General features: G+C 44.1%; 2 protein-coding genes across 2 annotated transcripts in view; both read left to right on the top strand.

Annotated features, from left to right (window-relative positions):
- Nucleotides 1–1,747: 1,747 nt before the first annotated feature.
- Nucleotides 1,748–11,217, top strand: LOC136375609 (killer cell lectin-like receptor subfamily G member 1). The gene is made up of 5 exons (XM_066341216.1): nt 1,748–1,975; nt 6,685–6,777; nt 7,449–7,600; nt 9,480–9,583; nt 10,543–11,217. Exons 1-5 carry the CDS (start codon nt 1,858–1,860, stop codon nt 10,652–10,654), a joined length of 579 nt encoding a protein of 192 aa, XP_066197313.1. The 5' UTR covers nt 1,748–1,857; the 3' UTR covers nt 10,655–11,217.
- Nucleotides 11,218–13,865: 2,648 nt separating this feature from the next.
- A2M (alpha-2-macroglobulin) overlaps nt 13,866–21,712 on the top strand; it is a 29,806-nt gene continuing 21,959 nt past the window's right edge. Inside the window, exons 1-8 of the mRNA XM_066341211.1 lie at nt 13,866–14,050; nt 15,703–15,886; nt 16,952–17,111; nt 17,982–18,034; nt 18,548–18,568; nt 18,911–19,079; nt 20,298–20,382; nt 21,121–21,244. Coding sequence (XP_066197308.1) covers nt 13,965–14,050; nt 15,703–15,886; nt 16,952–17,111; nt 17,982–18,034; nt 18,548–18,568; nt 18,911–19,079; nt 20,298–20,382; nt 21,121–21,244 — 882 coding nt within the window. The 5' untranslated portion in view covers nt 13,866–13,964. The remainder of the gene's footprint in view (nt 14,051–15,702; nt 15,887–16,951; nt 17,112–17,981; nt 18,035–18,547; nt 18,569–18,910; nt 19,080–20,297; nt 20,383–21,120; nt 21,245–21,712) is intronic.

Consider the following 21,712-nt stretch of genomic DNA (forward strand, 5'->3'; position numbering starts at 1 on the left):
CTATGTAGGATTGGAAGGAATCTTGTGGGTGCAATATGCCACTCTTATAGGCAAGTGGAGAAATTTGCAGAAATATACAATCCCTTCCCCGACTTGTGCATTGTAACAAATTGGCCACTCTGTGTCAGGTAAGCATCCTCCCATTCAATAATTTCTTGAATTTAGAACATGTCACCAGAAGGGGGAACAGTCATCCCTGTTGGAGGTAGCAATCATCCCAACTCCTTTGTTGAGCATGCCCAAACAGTTACTGGAAATTAACTGTAGTATACCGTGCTGAAGAAGTGCAGCCTGAGACTGACCAGTATCCCTGTTCTGAGCACAAAACAGAAGGGATCAGAATGTGGATTAGAACAAAAACCAGCCAACCATGCAGCTAAGAGGTTTGTTGGGGTGCTGGAGGTATCAGTACTCCCCCCCACAAAGTCACAGAATCTTTTAGGTTGGAAAAGACCCAGAAGATCATTTAATTCAACCATTAACCTGACACTGGCAAGCTCAGCACTAAACCATGTCCCTAAGCTCCACATCTGCATCTTTTTAAAATACTTTCAGAGATGGTGACTCAACCACTTCCCTGTGCAGCCTGTCCTAGTCCTTGATAACCCTTTTGGTGAAGAAATTTTTGCCAATATCCAATCTAAATCTCCCCTGGCACAATTTGAACTCTTCTTATCAATGGTCAATGCTTCAAAAGAAAAGTAGCCTTTCCTGTTGTAGCTGACCATAGAGTCCCTAAATGGTTGAGTTGGGAAGGGTCCTTTCAAGGACATCTGGTGGAACCCCCTGCTCAAGCCATCTACAACCTGGTCCACTTGCAGCTCAGGACTGTGTCCAGGCCACTCTCCACTGAGGGACACAACAACCTCTCTGGCCAACCTCTGTCAGTTTTCAGTTACTCTCACAGTAAAAAAGTGTTTCCTGATGTTCAGAGGCAACCCCTTCTGTCTTTCAGTTTGTGCCCATGGCCTCTTGTTCTGTCACTGGGCACCACTGTAGAGCTTCACTCTTCTTGTACCCTCCCTTCAGGTATTTATATACACTAATTGGATCCTAACCAAGAAGTCTTTTCTCCAACCCAAACAGTCCCAGACATCTCAGTCTTTCCTCCCAGGACAGTAGGGCTGCTCCCTTCGTACTGTTTGTGACTCTTTGGTAGATTCTCCTCAGTATGTCCCTGTCTCTCTTGTACTGATGCTGTTGAGATGTTGGGTTGGAGGCACTTGAGGAGCGCAGCTCTCAGTGCCTGCCTTGTGTCTCAAGCACAGTCACACCAGTATTGGGTGTAGACAGAGCTCCCAGTCCAAAGTGGAATTGTCCAAAGCTCACAAGGCTTCCTTTTCTAACCTGTGCTGTCCATCTCTGCTTCCTGTTTGACAGCAGTTTGACAGCTGCCAGTTTGCTGTAGCCATTGCTTATCCCACTTTTGACCTTGTACTCTCACTATTCACCTTTTTTACCTTGTGCAGTCACTATCCTGCTCTTTCTGCCCTGAAGGGAGCTCCTCAGAGCAGTACGAATCCTCTCAGAATCCTCCCACTTGCTGCATCAGGGTAACCACACCCTTTTGCACTGGCAAAAATTAGAATACCTGTGAACTTTGTGATTAATTGCCTTTTCCATTAGCAGCTGTTCTTGAGACATCCTCCATCAGGTTAGAAAATGAAAGCTGCTGCAGTTCCCCTGCTCTCCATTCCGTTGTAAATTTGGTTATCTTTAGCAGCTGGAGATTGAGGTAGCAGCTTCACATTACTTGTCTTCTGAATATAGCCTCAGATTTCCTGTTTCATATGCATTGAGCCCTGTTGTTCAACAGGCTGATCGAAACATCTTTTTGTGCACACTCCTTACTTTGGCATGGAAGCAAGCAGATCAGAAATTTCTGCAGCTGATGAAAGGGAGGAAGTAACGTATGCTTCTGTCAAATTCTCTCAGACTCCTTCACCAAGGGCCAAAGCTCCACAGGAAAAAAGAGGTGAGGAAAGATGGATGAGGTAGGTCAACCAAAAATTTTACTTTGAGTGAGAGCAGGATTTAACAGAAACACTCTGAACTGGCCACGGACTCTGAGTGCTGGCTTAGAGAGCTGTTGCTTTGGCTCTAAAATTACTGTGGATATTTTAATGTGACAAAAGATGACGAGTTAGAGACCCAGCATTTTCCCTTTCCCTCTCACCGGTCTCCTTCAGTGTCTACTCCTGGCCGTTCAACCCACGCATCCTTTTCTTCAAAATGGTTTAAAGTTGTCTGCTTGTCAGCAGCAAGAGGTTGTGAGCAATAGTTCTTTGAAGGGCAGGCAAGATGCGAATACAGATAAATTAGAGGCACATGCTAATCAGAGATCAGAGACAGAGAAAGCATTTGAGATCATCCAGCCTGTCTCCCGTGGGGCTATGCAGGATTCTTTTGTGATTTTTTTTCTGTTTTCTGTGTTCTAGTGTTACATACCTCCCAGTGAGCAAATTGGCGGATTTTGCCGTGAAACAGCTCTTCAGAGCACTTTACTATCAGGAAGATTTCCTTAGTGCTTTCCTTAAATTTTTCTTTCCTTATTTCCTGTCCATTAATCCTGATTAGACCTGCAAATGTCACACTGAACAATTCCTCTGGCAGCTTCATTGAGAAATACCACCTTCAAAGAGTCAAACTTTGCATTGGTGATCATTCTTTGTAAATATTTCCTTCATGCTAAATGGTGGAGGGGTTGGAAGCAGATGAGCTTAGGGCCCTTTCCAACCCAAATCATTCTACTATTCTATGAAATGTCAGTGTGCTTTATATGACTTCTGCTGCACTGGCTGCAATGCTAATGATTTGCCTTGAATTTTTAGAGGTGTTATAGCAAAGGAGACTCTCTCTGTGGGATACAATGTTTCTATACTCTGATGAGAATAATTTTGTATACTTGTGGTGTTTACTGCTGCCTGGTCACTGCTTCATTATGGAAACAAAGCCAGCACAGAAACTCCCCAGTTCATGTCTGGTACTCACACTCCGTCTGTTTGGAAGGCTGTCTTACTTTTGCATATTTTTTCACCAGAAATTATGTTTCCATGTTACCAGAAGACAGAGTAACATCGTTTTATTCCCTGCCATTCCTGTTCACCCCCACCCTGTTGAAAGGGGATTAGCTGATGCCCTCTTGAGATGTTTGCATTTTACTTTTTAACATATCTCCACCATCTTCCATGGAACCTCGCCTTTTTGAGCTGTGGTCGACAGCCAAAAATAAGGAAGCTGATACTTGAATGCATTTTTGTGCACATTATTTGATTATTGCTCAGCTCTCTTCAGCACGAAAGAGATCTCTAAGGAGCTCACTTTAAGTATTTTTCTTTTGAAGATCTTTATGTTTGACCCTGTCCCTGCCTCCATCACCTCTGAGAGATGTGGTCTCAGGTATTTTTCCCTCTGTTCAAATGCACACCCTTCCAGACTATGTAGGCACAGTATCACGGGTATCAACAGGTTTTGGTGCTTATGGACTTGTCAAAAATGAAGAGTTGCCCTGTTTGGCTTCCAGAGAACTTTAGATATTCTGCACTACCAGAATGTCAGTACAGTGGTCACTTAAGGCAGTGTCAGCCCGTGTAGTGTGCTTGTAGTTACAGTGATAACCAGGTCTGTGCCACAGCCAAGGACAGAATCCTTGTATCTCAATTTCTCCTCCTTGGCTCTAGGTAGTCATCCTGCTCCCATACTGTGGTAGGCAGGAGCTGAGGGGAGCCATTTGGGACACTTCCATGACACTCTTCAGATTGTCCTAGGTGAGGTGAATTGTAAAATGCTTACAGCTTTCAGTTTTTTAACTGAATCTGGACTCACAAACCTAAAAATTTTGGATCATGTTGCTTGATAATAAATGGAGAGTATCAGAGTCATTTCTCCAGAGCACTGAGAGACCTATTGGGGTGTTTTGGTACACAGAAAGTGATAACACCGGATATTTACATTAAATGTCCAGCAGTCCACTTCCCCCCTTGGACAGACTCTCCAGAGTTCATCAGATAACTACCTGGAAATATTTCTGGATGCTCCATTCAGATTTTGCTCTTGTTTCAAACTCAGCTTAGGTACTTCTCCCATCTACTCCTGCAAGAGCCTCACATGTAGTTCAGGGGCTGAGGATCAAACAGAAACCCTTAAACCTGTTTTAAAAAGGGTGAACTGCAGGGACTCCTTTTTGCAGGCAAAAATCCTGATTTGTGAAATACTTTATTCCACTTCTCTGGATTGATCTCTGGTGTTCAACTTCAGTTTAAATTCACCTCAAACACTTCCTGTTTTCCCACTTCACTTTTGAGGGTTTTCTTCCCTTCCAAAATTATCTAATGCCATTTTTTTTTTCATTTTTATGAACTTTAATGACTCTCCCACTGCTGGGGTTGTGGAGGTGCCCTGGGATTTTGTTTTAATGACTGATGAATCATTCCCTTTTTTCTGCAGTTTGTTTGAAACAATAGAGAGTGAACTGCTCTATTCATTGCCAGGAGGCATCAGCTCCGTGCCCGGTGCTGACATTTAAGGATTAACCCTTTCGAAGACTGCATCCTTGTTGCCTTGTCCTGGCAGTTTTCCCGAAAACGTAACAGTGGTCTGAAGGGTGCAGGAGACAGCTTTGGAGAGGCAAGAGAGGAAGGAAAACACAAATACAAATGTGATCTCAGAACCAGCAGTTATGTTTCATCAGATGTTTATCCCCTTTTGCCAAGTTTTCAGTTGTAATCTGCAGAGAAAAACCTCCACCCTAACCCTTAACCTCGGGCTGATTTCATTCTCGAGGCCTAATCTGATGACAAAACCCAAGTTTACAGCGATGCAGACAAGAGGAGTAGAGCAGAGTCAAGTTTGAGTTCCAGACCCAGTCCAAGTCCTTCAGTTCTCCCGCTGTCCCTTTGTGTCAAGCTGAGCAGTAAGTTGTAACTGAAAAGTTTTTCTGTATTTTGCCTCTGAAAAGAGATGGGATTTTGTTATGTAATAAAGATTTAAAAAAATAAGAAATGTTACTATTTTTAAACTGTTTGGGACAGCTAGAAGATCCTACAAGCTTCAGGAAACGTGAGAAAACCCCTATCTTAGAAAAGATCTTTCTACCAGAAGAATGATGCTTACAACAGCACTCCCTCATGATCTCCCTTGTTGCCTTAGAAACTTCTTCTAGGTAAAACCACAGGCCTAAGTGTGTTGCTGTAGATTAGAAACTGGCCTTAACATAAGTAAGTCTGCAAACTGCTCAAGATCAAAATAAATTAATTTTTATTAATTTATTGATCTGGTCTACTTTCTGTATTTGGACAAAGTTCTCAATGTTTAAAGGATGTGTTCTTGTTTTTGAGTGGAGTCCCTTCACCTTCTGTTTTAGCACTGGCTTTCTTTGTCTTTCTCACAATATTCTTCATATGTGATCTGCATTTGTTTTCAACCTCCACCAAGAGATCAAATGTGTTTCTTTGGGTCTCGTGATGTGACCAAGAGAGAAGCACCTCAAATTTTGTAAGATCCATGGGGATTTTGTTGCTAGATTTGAGTAAAAGGCTCTGGAACATCACAAAAGCAGGATGTGGTACATAAGTTAGCTGCACATTTACTGCTTCTTAGAAAGTGCTGTTGTCTGTGCAGCTATCATACTGAGGTTAATAAAACAAGCAAATCAAACTCTCCTGGGGCTCATCCATGCCAGTAAGTGTCATCCTCTCTTCTGTCCGGGAGAGAAGAGATTTTAGTGCAAAGATTTCAAATGTTTTATGCAAAGTGAATGCCTCTCAGGTCAAACACATCTCCAGAAGATGGAAATGGAAAAGCAAGATATAGCCTGGAGGTTGAAAACATGTTGTGCTGTACATAAGCAGCCCTCTTCAGGCCAGTCTTGACCAGCCCTTTGAAAGCAAGCTGTGTTGGGCTACAGTGGAAATTGCCCCAAGGACTCACTCTCTGCCACTGGCAACCAGTGAACAGCAAACAGTGGTGGTGAAAGTGTAAAGGGGGAGATGTCCCAAGGTCTTCAAGGCTGGTTTTCCCATCCTGCCACTCCATCAGGGAAGATGAAAATGTAGAACTGCCTTGGGAGTATCCTGGGAAGATATAGCATGACCATGTGTCTAAGCCTGTGAACAGGATGCTGAGATTAAAATTGTTGTTTCTGGGGGAGTTGGGGGAAAATCTTTGGATTTCTTTTTACATGTAAGCTGGAACATGGTGGCTGTAGCAATGCAGCTCTCTGGTTCCCACCCCAGTCTTCAATGCTGAGGCAGGAGCGCATTTGTTGGGAGGCTCCTGCCAGCATGAGGTCTCACATGGTGCCTAGGTGGCTCCAGCTCACCTGTGGTAGGGGCTTCCTCTGCTGGGGTCAGCCACCACAGAGGCTGGAGCAGCAGGCTCTGTGGCCAGGCAGGGGCAGAGCTGTGACTGATGTGGAGAAAGATACCCCCTGGGAAGTTCAGATAGGAACTGGTGACCCAAAACCTGGCTGAAATGAGGCCCTGGGCTGATGGGCAGGGCCATGAGGAAGCCCCAGTTTGGCTAAGCAGGGACAGTGGTGTCTGCCGTGGGCAGAGTGTATACAGACATGATGCTCTAAATAATGTAGTTCCTTGTGGAAATGCCCAGGGCACAAGCAAACTGTGTAAAACCACAGTCAGTTTTCATGTGGCTTCTGTTCACTATGGTATTTTTTCTCTTTTGCAGCTCCCTCTCTGTTATCAGCAGTTCTGAAGGGCTTGGCCATAGGTTTTGGGGTACTGAGCGTCCTCCTAGCAATTGCTTTGATTTGGAAGGCGAGTAAGTGCACAAAGGGCTGCTGACCATAAGTAGCCAACAGCAAAGGACCAGCAACACATCTAACCACAGGAAGTCCACTATATGGGTTAAAACCAGAAGCTGTTCTAGGTTTCTACCAGCCTTATGTACCCACTGCCTATCCAGAATGTTTTGAAGAATATATTCCTCATGAAGATTCTACTAAACCCATTTCAGATCCTGTGGCAAAAAACACTTAAACATATTGAAAAGTTTTTGTAGACTTGCCTGGTAAATGTAGTGGTAAACTGTGGAACAAATAGTAATATATTTTCACGCATGCAGATGGTGCTAGACCATGTGGAGGAGCTTGCTGTTAGTTGCTTAAATTCCGTCCACCTAAGGTGGGGCGTGATCACACCTTACCCACAGTGATCTGTTTCCAGACAGCCAGTTCAGTATTATTGGGTATCTCAATGGTTCAGTGGAAACCTGGGGGCAGGGTGAGTGTGTGAATGCTTGCCACCAGCATGAAAGTCCATGTGACTCTTGTAAGAATTTGAAATTACACTGTTATTTTCAGAATCTTGTCCTGATTTGAGTTTTCTGCATTTCAACTATCTAAATGAGTTGTTTCTCAGTAGGTCCTTGCTGACAAATGTTTCTGCTGGTTAATGGTAGAGAAGAGTACGAGTATTTTGACTTCTTTACAGGTGACTGCCACCCAGCATGCCCTGAACAGTGCGTGGCCTACAGAGGGAGCTGCTACTTTTTTTCCACGGAGAAGAAAGACTGGAATTCCAGCCGGGAATCCTGCAGGGCACAGGGAGCTCACCTCCTGGTGATCAGTGATACCTGGGAGAAGGTAATGGTTTTCTTTGGCTTCGAGGATCTCCCATTTCCTTGCAGATACCTAAGTGACTGACATACAAGCAGTGCTGTCACTTCAGCAATATTTTGGTTTTAAAGGAGAGGAAGGATTTGCAGTGGTGATGTTACACATCACAAAGTTTGCAGGAAGCAGAGAAGCAAAGGGGAGAAGGGAGAGATGAGGGTCACTGTCAGGTGCTCAGGATCATCCTATGAAGGATGGTAGGAGACAGCCTTCTCCACTGCTCCTCTACCTCCTCTCTTATTCCTAATAAGGCTGATATGAATGATTACAGGAAATGACTGTGGGACTGAGCCGTCATATTCATTGCCTACAAACTGATATATCCCCATTCTCAAGGAATGCTTCCTTTGCAAAAGCAATACTTCTCCTCCCTGTGACTGCTCCAGCTCCTCCTGCTCAGTGACCCATGCCATTCCCTGTGTTCATGCTTAGATATTTCTTTCTCATTCTCTTTTCAATGCTTACTTCCTCTCTCTGCCGAAGTACCTCAATTGTGCTGGTGAAATAAGGAACCGTGTGTTCCGCTGCAGGTGCTCTCTGGGGGCAGGGGCATGTGTGGTCACTAGAGAAATGGGTAGTGCTGATCACTGGGGCGCTGAGGCACATCTGCTTAAGTAGAGCAGAAATCTTGATCTGGTTTTGCTCAACCCAGGGTTTATTAGCTCAGGTCCAATGAACGTGGACAGCTTCCAGTCCCTGGACAGAAGTTGCATTGTGTGATGTTCTCTGGAGGATTACAAAGCCAGGTCTCTGCTTGATTGGGAGTATGTACCCACATGCTCTCTCATTTGTGCCCACAGGCTCTCACATTTCCTTAGACAAATCCTGACTCCTTGAGAAACAGGCATCTTTCCCAGATTACCCATTTCTCAGCATGAAGAAAGCCTTCCTGTTCCTGTTGCTTTCCGACTACTATCTCTGCTACTAGAGTGTCACCCATTATCCCTGCTCAGACTCACCCATCTAAACAAGACTTTCCTAGCTGTCTTTGCCTTGTACTGCAAAGGCCGTGATTGCTCCACCTCCAAGTGCTAGGGGAGCACAGTCATCTCCAAACCACCAGTGTTTGGAGTGTTCTCCAGTGATTCTTCAAGTGGCTCCTATTCCCACAACTTTACCAAGCCAGTTTTGTTAATACTTCTCTCTGAAGATGTCTTCTCTGAGGCTTTGTTTATGGCAGCAGGAGATAGGGATGGAGTCCAGCCATAACCCTGAAAGGTTGCTGTTCTTGGGTTGCAAAGGTGGACAAGATAAACTTACCTCTTCTTGCTTTGTCTTTTTTGTGGGGAGGAGGGTTGGGGATGGGGAATTTACTTCAGGGCTGAATTGCTGTTGGAGGCTTCACCTTTTAACAATAATCAGGGGTTAAAAGTTAGCTAAAAGGAAATGAACATTGAAAACACATAGGAGGAAAATATGTATGAAATTTAAAGCACTTTCATACTGAGTTTGTTGCACATATCTGTCAGTGCCTGCACTTCCTGCCCTACCCTGCCCTGATTTTACCTTTAATTGTTAATACTTCATATTAGCTTGCTAGTTAGCTGTTTAGTAGGGTGTTAATATTCATAGCATACCTTCCTACATAAAGCTCTGTGCAGGAAACTCCAGGAGACTGGGATGCAGTCCATGGAATCACAGAATATGCAGAGTAGGAATGGACCCATCAGGATCATTGAGTCTGACTCCTGGTCCTGTCATTAGAAGGTGTGGGGAAGCAGTTTTGTCAGTCACTTAAGGAACAGTGAGTTGAGGCTATGTATCTTGCTCTCTGTTCTCTTTACTTATCCTTATCTCCATTTTCAGGCTGGCTTTCATTAGTCACTTTGTAATTCATTATCATTTCTAGGATCTGTTCAAGCATATTCGACCAAAATATTTCTGGATTGGACTGAGGAACAGGTCAAGCTCTGGATGGATTTGGGAGGATGGCTCTGTATTAAGTGATCCCAAGTGAGTTTCACTCTGTTTTGAAAACAATAGTGCTTATTCAGATTGCCTGGTGTTCCAGAACACCCAGAGTTCCTCCTCCAGATGTCAGGAGCTTTCTTCCTGGGCAGATTTTCTTCTTCCTGTCACCTGTACTGCACTAAGGTCAACAGGGTTCGCCTTTCACTGTCCTGCAGCTTGTAAGGGCATGCACCTGGGAAAAGCAGGTCGATTATTACAATCTCACTCTCTGCTTCCCTCCAGCTGCTCAGACCGAGGACTTTTTTACCTGCACCAGCACAGAGATACTTGGTCAGAAATGTATATGGCTTCACTGGGTTTAGCCACCTTGCACCCATTCTGTTGAATGCTGGTGTCGCTGGGTGCAAGGACCCAACCCTTTCCTGCTCTACTGGTGCCAGCCTAAGTCAGAGCCTTAGTTTTATCTCAGTCTTTACTTGGACAAAATTCATTGTTTTCCATGAGAGAAAACATGTTTTTATCCAGTGACCTTGCCTAGCCCTTTCCTTTTTATAGCAGTTAAGGCAATGAGTTAGTTTCTAAAGCCTCTCCAGCAAGGAAAACTTGCCCAAGATCTCACTGTCAACAGGTCAGTACTCTGAGCACTTGGCTTAGTTCCCTGAATAAACCCAACTTTCTGTTCCTACAAACTCCTTGCAGGCAGTGGTCATTCCATGAGATTTTCATCACTGCCACTCACATGCTGGTGGATATCACTGCCACTGGAGGAAATTGTATCTATGTTTGGTTCTGATTTGGGTTCTATGATGGCAAAAATACTTAGCTGTGGCAGAGTTCTTTGGGGTACATTTTTTTTTTTTTAACAGCTGCCATTTGGAGGTCAGGTTGTTTTTCTTCCTCTGAGCTACACCCTCCAAAATCAGATGTTTTTAATTTCTTGTCTCCAGGAGACAATCTCAGTATTTTCTTTTGTTCTCACTTCTGTTCCATGTTTCTTTCAGGGTCCAGTCTAACAGCGCTGTGCAAAATTGTGCTGTCCTGATGGAAGGTCTTTTTCATGCCTCCAGCTGTGAAGTTATGGCTCAATGGATCTGTGAAAAAGCGCTTAGATAAATCCCATGTGCTTTTTCATCTCACAACAACCTCCTCAGTGGTATGGGTTGATCACTGTCCTGCAAGCTTCAACAAGAGCAAGGGCTTGCCTTTTCCATACCCTCACTAAAGTGTTTTACAAGGACAGGTTTGTTGTCCATAAGGGTGAGTTACTCTCAGCAATAGATCTACTCTCAGTCTACAAGTGTTGGGTTACTGCTGTTTGTGAACAAATGAGACCTGGGACATATTCCTTGGCCTACCCTTTCCCTTATTTATCCTATAAGGGTAAATAAAAGCTTTGTCACAACAGGTGTCTTTAAACCGCTGAGGGGGACCTAATAATTTTTCTTTTACTTTTAGATATCAGATTTCATTTCCATTCTCTGCATCTCCATTGTCTGATAAAGGGAAATGAGGCCTGCTGTTCATTGACAGAAACATATAACATATTTCTCCCAGTGGCAGCTTCTCCTTTTGCATTCCAGTGGTATGAGTGGGAGAGAAGAGGGTGAAATGAAACTACAGCTTCTGTAAATCCAGCAGTGAAAATAAATCTCCAAGACTACACTGGACTAAAAGTGTGTACCTGTGCCATTTCTTCTCTCTGTTGGAAGGAATTAGGCAGGTTTAACCAAACTAGTCAAGAGACTGGACATCTTGAATCAAAGTAATACAGCTAATTCTGTATAATTATGTAATCCACCAAGAACCTGTTGTCCTCCCTCCTCTGCCTTTTCGTACTGCAGATAGAGGAAGCAGTGGACAAACCTTAATGTGATGATCTTTCAGCTCAAACAGAGCAGAGACAGGCTCAGAGTTTGAATGCCATAAAAACACTGTGAATATATGGGAACACTGTCTTCAGTTCTGGGCTGCTCAGTACAAGAGAGACATGGACGTACTGACTGGAGAGTCCAACACAGGGCCACAAATATGATGAAAAGACCAGACCATTTCCTCTATGCAGAGAGGCTGAGACAGCTGGCATGGTTTATTCTAAAGCAGAGAAGGCTGAGAAGAGATCTTATTCCTACAGTCATAGAAGCACAATAACCAGCTTCAGCATTTCAATTCAGACTACATGTATTTGCTTCATATTCTCATTATAACTGCAGGAAATCCTTACCATCTATCAGTGGCATTATCTTCCATCTGCTTAACAGGATGTTACACATGAAGGTGTCAAGGTGGGTAAAGACAAATTTACAGATCTTAGCATACTTAGCTAAGTGGATGTCTACTGAGCCTCATATAGAGTTCACTGGGATGAAGGTCTTAGGAGAGAATGTTTTACAGCAAGGGCAGGTCTGCTTTTCAATAACCATGACTGCAACAGTCACACCTGGGGAAATTGTAGCGTAGTAGGAGGTGAGAACTTTAGAGTTTCCATCTTGGGTTGTCTTTGGGTGAATCATTTTATCTGTGCCAGAGTCCATTCAACTATCAAAAGATAGTTGTTCCTGACTCCTAGAAAGTTGGCAAACATTATGAAATAATACTGAACACTTTGCTTGCTTTGTCAACATGGTGGTAGCATCTATAGTAGGGAACCTACCAATTACCTTACCAGAGAATACCACTGAAGAAACAGCTTCTCATATTATCATGATGTGCAGCATGAGATGACCATAGTTTACCTTGCCTGAATGAATTGAAAACACTTCTCTTCAGTTTTTGGCTAAAGAGCACGTTTTTGACCAAGGTCCTAATGATCAGGAGCTGACTTGGGACCGGTGTGAGCTGTTTGGCTATTTGACAAAAAGGGTAGATCCAGCTCCCTCTGCCATGCGTCATTCTGCATCTCATCCTGTCGGGTTTGTGTTCCATCAGTCCAGCTCCTGACCATTACCACTGTAACTTGTCATCTTCAAAAAGGCTTTGATCAGCTCATATGCACAAATCTTCTCTGTGGGTGAGGCAGACTTTCCTGGGTTACATCTTTTTGGCAAGCAAAGCCATCTTTAGGTATCAGTTGCAGAAAGAAGAGCACAAATCTGGGCTGTCTTTTGTGCAGTCCCCAAGGAAATTGCACATGCACTACTATCCTATTTTTTCCTATGCAGGTTACTGCAGGGCAGAATGAGGTCTCTAATGAAGGTTTGTTATTGCACTGCACTTGGATTTCTTAACTACAGAGTTCCTGAGTTTACTAAAGTTTTGATAATTGTATTAGGAGAAGTGTAGGACAGACAGAAAATCATTTTATCCTGCACACTTTTTAGTCTGAAAATTATGCTTTACATCCTCTTACATAGATCTCCATTCTTTGGAGTTTGCATTAGAACTATAAGTAAGATATTCTACTTCCACTTGCAAAGGTAATAATTACCAGAGCTATTGATCCTCCGGCTGCAGACCAAATTTAGACAGTGGTCTAAAAACCCCACTTCCCTCTATGCTACGACATTGCCTATCACAGTGCATTACATGAATTTGTACTTAATTAAACCAGGATGACTCCATCAAACACAATAATTTGATCTAGATGTACCAGTAACTTGGAACAAGAACCAGTAGAAGGAAAGTAAGACCCAGGCCACTTATGCTCTGCTATGTGAGGGTAGCTGCTGCTCTGGACTGCTGGTTAATGTGTTACATGCTGTTAATGGGTTGAACTTTTGGCAGCTTCCCATCATGTCACTGTCCCTGTTTCTGTCAGGGTGAAGGCCAGATCATTTTAGTTGACTTGATTTTCCAGGCAATTTCTGGCCTCTTTTCCTGGCATTAGCTTTGATGGGCCCAGGAACAGAGAGCAAAAGGGAACAGTGTGGGTGGAGAGGGAAGGTTTTTTCAGTTCCCATTCCCTGTTTTCACAACCTGTTCGAGGGAGTTAGACACACCCACACTTGTTTCCCAAATCCTAGCTCAATCTCCTGCTCCCAGTTTGAAGGAAATCAAACAGCTCCTGCTCTTCCAGCAACCTCCAGGACCAGTGCCATGTCCAGCTCCATACATAGGATCCTGCCAGAAATGGAGGTTCCCCTCATGCTCTGCTGCTAGTCCTTCTTTCCTTAGCTACAACCTTTCTTTTTCCATTGCCTCTGTCCTGCCCCAAAAGAGACGCAGCTCTGGCCTGCCAGGAACCCTCCCCTCCCGCTCTCCCCCAGCACTGGCCTTCTGCCCAGACTTGGAGCTGCTGGTTCCAGCTCCTCCTTACCGCCTCTCCCTGTTTCCGGATGGGCCCTGGCCCCCAGCCTTATCTTCTCCAGCCCCTGGGCTGTTTGCAGAGGAGAGTATAAAGGGGTTGACTGGGAGAGCAGAGAGGGAGTAGAAGCAGCACTGGACCACACTGAGTGTCTGCTTGGCTCACCACATCCTGCTGTGTACCATGGGGAAGAACGGGCTGCTTATCAAATCAAGCATCTTCCTCCTCCTCTTCTTCCTTCAGGGAGACACCTCACCCATCACAGAGCCGTAAGATATGCTGGGGGGGTCTCTGGGCAGGCAGGAGACCTTGGCTGTAATCCTCTGTCTATTTCTTTGTCCCTTGTCTTCTATCTAACTTCTTTTCTCCAGGAATAAAGACACCAGGACTGGGTAAAGTGCCTTCTGCAAACAGGAGCTCTAGTGCTTGAGAGAGATGCAAAACAAGCTGTGAAACTGAGATATCAGTAAAACTTCAGAGTATTGACAGGATTTCAACAAAATTTTATGCACAAAATTACTGCTTTTGAAAAACAACTTTTCATAAATATTTGTGCAATAAGGTCTTAAGAGAAACTGTTTTGAAAGGACAATAAAAACTTTAATTTTGGGTTGACTGTCCTACTCCTAGTTTGAAATGCCCAGGAGTAGGGAGTGGCTTTTTTAGATGATAATGAGAAGAAAAGGAACAAATAGCTCATCTGGCATGCTTGGAAATGGCATTATTTTTTTAATTCTCATTTTTCAGCTCAGCCAATGAATGAAAATTTCCTTCTCACCCAGGGTAATGTGACATTATAAAACTGTGACTGTCCAGGTCTGTGAGGGTATATTGTCCTTCCTCCCCTCTTCATCCCCGTTTGTATGTGAAGGGCATTTGTGTTGTGTACATGTGTGTACGTGTGTGGTAGGAGCAGCACATGGAAGTCCTGAAATCCCGAAGACGTTTTCCTTTGGCTTTTTGGCAATGTCTCTTCCTCCCTTGTAAAGCACAAGTGCACCTTGCCCATCACAGAGCCGCAAGGGGTGCAGGGGAATTTCTGAGCAAGGCTGTGCTGTCGTGCTTTCATCAAATGCAGGGGAAACAGTGGGATCTGAGGGGTCAGAGTTTGATCCCTGCAGACCAACTGATGGACAAAAGGGTGCTAGATCCTCTGCTACTGCTAAAGGGAATGCCTTGCCTTACTGCTAAGTTGTTGAGGGCTCTTTTCCCATCTGCTCGCTGCTCTGAGTATGCCCACTGGGGGCCAGTCCTCATCCAAAATGGGAGCATGGTTAGCATTAGGTGGATTGGGCTTGATTCCCAGGTGCAGTGCTGGGCACCGGGACACCACTGCCAAGTTGCCATGCTGGGAAGGAAGGAGGCTGCACAGGGCTGAGGAGAGATCCCTTGTTGAGCTGAGACAGAGGGGCTTGCTTCCCTGAAAACCTGAAACTTGTTTGTGTTTTTGCTTAAGATCTGGCACCACGCTGTGGCAGTTTTGAATCTCTGCGAGGAATGAGAGTAATGCTACAGACACTTCGCAGTGTGTAGTCAGTGGACTCTTTTTCACTGGGTACTGGCATTTGCATGGCTCCTGAATGCTACCAACAGTGTCTTGCAAAGGTGACAATTGAGTTCCCCCCTGCCTTTATTCAGGATCCCAGGAAGAAGTGCTGCTGTTGTACCAGAACATAGAAAAACATATCCTTTCCAGGTGTTTGGGTGGAGGATTTCCTCTGGTATTTTATATTTGAGACCAGCCTCTCTGCTTTCCCCTGCTGCTACAGACGTGCTGGAAATCTTGTTACACTCTTAGAAAATGCACCCTTCTCCCTGCGTGGCGAAAGCTGTAGTCATCAGATTGGTTTGTTTGTTCTTCATACACAGCTCCTCTTACCTGTTCCTGCTCCTCTGACCTATCATTCTCCCTTGTTCCTAGGCAGTACCTGGTGTTGGTGCCCTTTATGATACACACAGATTCTCAAGAGAAAGTCTGCGTTCAGCTGACCCACCTGAACGAGTCTGTGACTCTGAGTGCCACACTGGAGTACCAAGGGGAGAACAGGAGCTTGATTGATGATGTGGTGTCAGAGAAAGATGTGTTCACCTGCATCCCCTTCTCTGTGAGTATCTCATCCTTGTGGGACGGTCCTTTGTGCCAGGCATAAAATACAAAGGCACTGAGAAGTAATCACCAGAGTAACACTGTGGTCACTTACCTCTGGGCTAAAGGTGTGTTCATGTCCATCCTCAAAACCCCCTTACTGCTGAGATCTCCTTAGTATCCTAAATGACTGTGAGATGCTGAATCCTAGAAAGCCTCTCCCTTTCTAGAACAGGAGAAGTAAGTGGGTTTTGTATATTGACACTCCTGATTGCTGGTGAAATGGCTTTCCACACCATCCTTCAACATCCTCAATTTGTCACTTGAGTGCCTTCAAATTGTGGTAGAGCTTTTGAACCTCAGATACTTTTCACCTGGTGTATACTGAATGTATACATTCTTACTTAAAATAAGAACACAGAGCTGTGATTGTCTGTATCTGAAAAAAAAAACAAAAAACAGCAAAGCACGGAGTCTATAATTTAATGTAATTGAAAGCTCCAGGAACTTTAATGAGTTGTAGGCAACTAGGAAACCTGATCACTGAGCTCAGAGCCTAGATTATGTCCTTGGCCTGAAGAGTGAAGAATTGGTCTTCAGGACACTGAAAAGGTTGGCATTTTTGTCTTGGTTTGTCAGATGTAGGCTGAAGACTTGGTCACTTATGAAAGAGAGGTATAGATGTCTGTCATGTCTGGTTTGGAAAAGGAAATGTTCTTCAAGGACTATTATCATGATATGTAGGTGAGAGAACTGAAAGAGAAGACAGACTATTTCATTCTGGTTGTTAACGTCAAGAGGAACAGGATGGAAAGGTTTGGTCAGGACAATAAGAATTTTAAAAAATTGGGTGCTAGAGCTAGGAGTTCCTTTGCTGCTCAATTACTTGCACAATTGCTGCATAGCAGGAGGAATGGGTAAGAATGTGAGACAAATAAAAATCAGTCTCTTGTTCCTGATTATAGTTCCTCTCACCTCTGTATTGGGTCCATCAGGATTATATTAGATCTCTTATTTCGTGAAGGCTAATTCAGTTCAGGAAGCCTTTAAATGTGGTCTATTACATAGTTTCCTTACTTTCCAGCTTCCAAAATCAAGACTCCCGTTACCAGCCATGTTTCTCACTGTGACAGTGAAGGGGTCCACGCTGCAGTTCAGCAGCCGAAAATTAGTGGTGGTCCAGAACTCTGAGAGCTTGGTCTTCATCCAGACAGACAAACCCATCTACAAGCCTGGACAGACAGGTACAGGAAAGGGGCAGAGATTTGCACTTGAAACAAACATTTGTACTAAAACTGTTGGATCATTCTGGCTGGATATGGGATGCTTTCAGTGGGGGTCAGAACTGCAACCTCATGACTGAGATTTATGTTTTATTACCTCATACAGGGAAAATTTGGGGAATCTTAAGGTGCAAACACGTATTTGAGGCGTCTGCACACTCTCCCGCTCTCACTGTGGGCTCTGTTGTTGTGGTCTGTGCAGTGAAGAGGTCTGGATTGAAACCAGACAAAGACTGGATATTTATCCTGTAGAGAACAGGGCCAAAACTCAGACTAAGTAATGAAATAGCTTCCAAAGCAGCAGCTGATTTTGCTCAATGAAGACAGAAAGAATTATGTAAGCTTATTATTTCTTCTGGGTCAGTGATCTCCTAAATTTGGCTGGATTAAAAAAAAATGTCCTAAAAGAGGTATTGAATTCTCTCTCCATCCAGAGCCGATGCAAACTTGCAGCCAAGTATTTTGTTTGCATTCATCCTTCCTAGGAAGTCAGTCTAGATATAACAAAATTAGATGACCCATGTGAATTCTGTCTTTAAAGTCCTCATTGCAAAGTAGACAAAGGCAACTTAAATGTAACTTTGGTCCCAATTAATGAGATTCTGATGCCCGTGATCAGTAAGATGTTCCCACTGCCATGGATTTGCTCTTAACATCCTCTTATTCGTGCACCCATAGTAGATGGGTAACCTTCTAGCATGACCTAACATTCTAGTAAATGGAATTTCCTTAGAAGAGAACAGCCCTGTTGTCTGTTGTACCATTTGTTTTTGCAACTGATTTTTCTGGTTACTGATTGCACTGTGAAGCCTCACTCTCTTTCTCCATCAGTCCTGTTCAGAATTGTTTCTCTGGATGAAGAGTTCCGACCTGTGAATGAAATGGTAAGCATGATACTTGTTTTTCAACTTTTTTGGCCTTAAGTCAAATGTGACTAAAGGAAGGAAAGATAGTCTCTGTTGGAGAGAGCTCTCAGTACACTGAGATAACTGTGAAAATTCTGGGTCACCTCAGATGTTTTTAACAGGGTCTTTTATCAAATTTCTGCATGAGGCTGCCTACTGCATTCTCAGAAAGGTTTGACAAACTGCAAATGGACGGTGCTGGTGTAAACAGTGAGCAATCTGCCATTACCACAGTGTGCAGCTGTTCTTACTAGCACTGCAGATCATCCAGAGTTAATAATTAGTAATTTTGGCTGTCTTTTGTGCCTTACACAAAAGATTGTCCCTCTCTTCTCACACCCAAAAATGCTCTGATGATCCATACCAATAACTTTTTTCCTTACCCCATCGGATGATTAGCTTTTTACCCTGAAATGTGGTCATAGCCCTAGTCATTTCACTGTGTTATTTTCACTCTGTCTAAACATGCTGCTTCCTTTCTTCTTTTTCTAGATTCCACTGGTGTATATTCAGGTATGTACAAACACTTAATTCACATCTATTGCACCTCAGCCTGGGCAGAGTAAACAGTTGCTTCAACATGATTCTTGCTTATTTTTTGTATTAAGCTAGTCCATTACATTAATTCAACTATACAGAATTTTAACTCATATGGTGGCTACCATGTACCTGGGCCCAGGTTACAGCTCCTCTGTCATCCTGCTCTGTAGTCCCCCAAAACTCTACTGGTGCCCTCCACTCCTGGCCTGCAGCCTCCTGAAACACAGGGGCTGTCCCTCTCTTCACTGCTTTTTTTAGACTTCATTACAGACTCCCATTGTTCTCACAATCTCCTTGTGATTACATTATCTGTAGGACCCGAAGAAAAATCGTCTGTACCAGTGGACAAACGTCGAGTTAGAGATGGGATTCATACAGCTGTTCTTCAACCTCACCTCTGAACCTATCCAAGGGACCTACACAGTGGTGGCACAGAAGGATGCTGGGAAGACAGTTCAGCATTCTTTCTCTGTGGAGGAGTATGGTAACTGTCACTGCCATTTCAAGTTCCTAACAGCTAGTCCCAGGGGACATGAAATCTTAATTGAACAGTGTAGCAGATCTGACCAGGATGTCCAGTGTCACTGGAAAATTGTTTCTGTGTCCTTTCCCTCCCAAAAATCATCTCTTTAGGGGGAGAAGACTAAAGGGCTTGAGTGACCTATCTCCACTCCTCCCTAAGCCCTAGACTGTGGAGTGCAGCTCTTCAGAATGCCCACCTCAGCAAGGCTCCTGTCAGGAGGAGCAAAGTACTTGGATCAGTCTATGCTGACAGCCACAAGCCCTAACTCCTTTCAGAGGTGCTTTGAGGCCACAGCCTCATCTCCAGTTGTCTATATGCCTGTCAAATGTCACACCATAAGTCTGGGTCTACGCTGGGGCTGTCTAAGCTGTAAATTAAGATCTTACCTTTTCTGCCCCACAAACTAAACCCATAGCTTGAGTGATGCCGTAGTGCCTTAACCTCCCTTTGGTGCTCTCACCTCTATGCCAGTTCCATCTGCTTGGCTAGAAAAATGGTATCCCAGTACACACTGGCACATGATCACAACCAGCATATCTTCCACCCCAGCTAGCCAGCTGCAGCCCTTGTTACATGGTCTGACATGAGCTGGCTCATACAGCAGAGAGGTGTCCTGGCAGATGGGTCTCAAAGTGCTTTGACCTTTTGCAGTTGTGAGACTGTGCTCTGTCCTGTGCCCTGAAGCCCCTCCTAGTTCTCCCACGACAGTCCCCCTCCACTTCCCCTCCTGCAGGTGGGTGTGGATGGGAGGTCACCCTGTGCTGTATCACTGGAGAAACCAAGGTGTCTTCCTGTTTTGAACATTGATAAGATCTACATGCTTTGAAAGTGCAGAGACCAGGCTTCAGTCTGTATTTTTGTGGGAAACTTCTACTGATTTATCTCTCTGTTTTACTGTATGCTATTGCTGTGGGACTGATAACCCATGTGTTACCTATGAAGCTGCTGTTATTTTAATAGCTGGTATAATAATACTGTCTTCTTACCTGCCACAATGCTTGGCTGAGGGGTTTTCAATGACTTCAGTGGGACGTGCAGGTGACAGAAGCCTCTAAAATCTGACTATTTAGGTATAAAAGGTTTTTAGGTAATTTGTTAGAACAGCCTCTGAGCCCCTTTGTGTGTCATTCTGATGTTATTTCGTACCACATCGACTGTTTTCTTTTTGTTCTGCTGCAGTGCTGCCAAAATTCGAAGTGACAGTGAAAATGCCCAAAGTGATCAGCATTCTTGATGAGGAGCTGAAGGTCACAGTTTGTGGACTGTGAGTGTTATTCTTTCAAGTTCTGCTTGGTTTCAGTGTTTTCTTGAGTTGCTGATGAAAGTTCAGTTCGGAGGCTGAGAGATGAGACTTTATTATATTTCTCAATCCTTTTGGTGTCCCAGGACCAAGCAGATTACATTTACTGTTAGACAAAAGGCAACTTTTTTTTTTTTTTTTTTTTTTTTTTTTTTTTTTTTTTTTAATGTGAGAGTGTTTCTTGCCTACTTTTTGAGTCATTGAGGTTTTCACACCAGCTACAGTGCTAGGGATGAGGTCTTTAGTTCAGTTTACCCAGGAATGGTGTTTTAACTGTATCTTCTGCTTGTTATTGTGGAGAGGAAATCCTAAGGGATGCAGCTGCTCTCTTTCCTTTGGGACACCTCACTGGATTCCACCTTGCAGTGTTCCACGCACCCTGTAGGGAGACCCATGGCTTGGGCTGAAGAGTGAGAGTAAAGACCCAGTGCTCATACATATAAAAGCCATTTCTATCACAACTGGGTGGTCGGGTAAATCCTTGCAACGTGTTCTCCAGGATGAGGGGGACTCTCAACAAAATCAGCACTAACATATGGTACTAGATTTCTTTCTGCTTTTTATTTTCTATGTGACCCTGTGTGTCCTGGAGGCAGCTCTAGGGAAGAAAGCTAGTGTCAGTGGGGATGAGCCTGTAATCTTTCTACATCTCTCTTACATTCCTAATGTCTCTGTTTTCCATTCAATCCTCCCTGCTGGTAGCTACACATTTGGGAAGCCTGTTCCCGGCCTCGTGAACTTCCGTGTCTGCCGGAAGTACGAACACGCAGCCATGTCCTGCTATGGTGAAGAGGCCAGAGCAGTCTGTGAGGAGTTCTCTGGACAGGTGAGTCAGGATTACTCTGGTGGGTAGAGTGACTGGAGAAAGTGTTACTGAGCATGCCTTGTAGGCACAGGCTTGCTCTGAGTGTTCACGTGTGTGAGGCACTGGCATAGGTTGCTCAGGGAAGTTGTGGATGCCCCATCCCTGGAAGTGTTCAAGGCCAGGCTGGATGGGGTTTTGAGTAACCTGGTCTGTTGGGAGATGGCCCTTCCTATGGCAGGGGAATTGGAACTTAGACGGCTTTTAAGCCCCATTCCAACGAAAACCATTCTATGATTCTTTGGTTCTGTGAAAATCCATGTATTTTAAGGAAGGCTGAAGGATGAGAGAAGATTGGGTGCAAGATGAAATATGAAAGGTAAAAATAAGGGGGAAGATCTGAGCAGTAAGAGCAATGTGTGTAAAGGCCAGAACGTGATGGAGAATGAAGAGATGAAAGAAATAACAGAAAGGTCAGACGGAATGTAGAAA

This window comes from Sylvia atricapilla, chromosome 2, assembly GCF_009819655.1.
Source record: "Sylvia atricapilla isolate bSylAtr1 chromosome 2, bSylAtr1.pri, whole genome shotgun sequence".
In the NCBI taxonomy this organism is placed as follows: Eukaryota; Metazoa; Chordata; class Aves; order Passeriformes; family Sylviidae; genus Sylvia; species Sylvia atricapilla.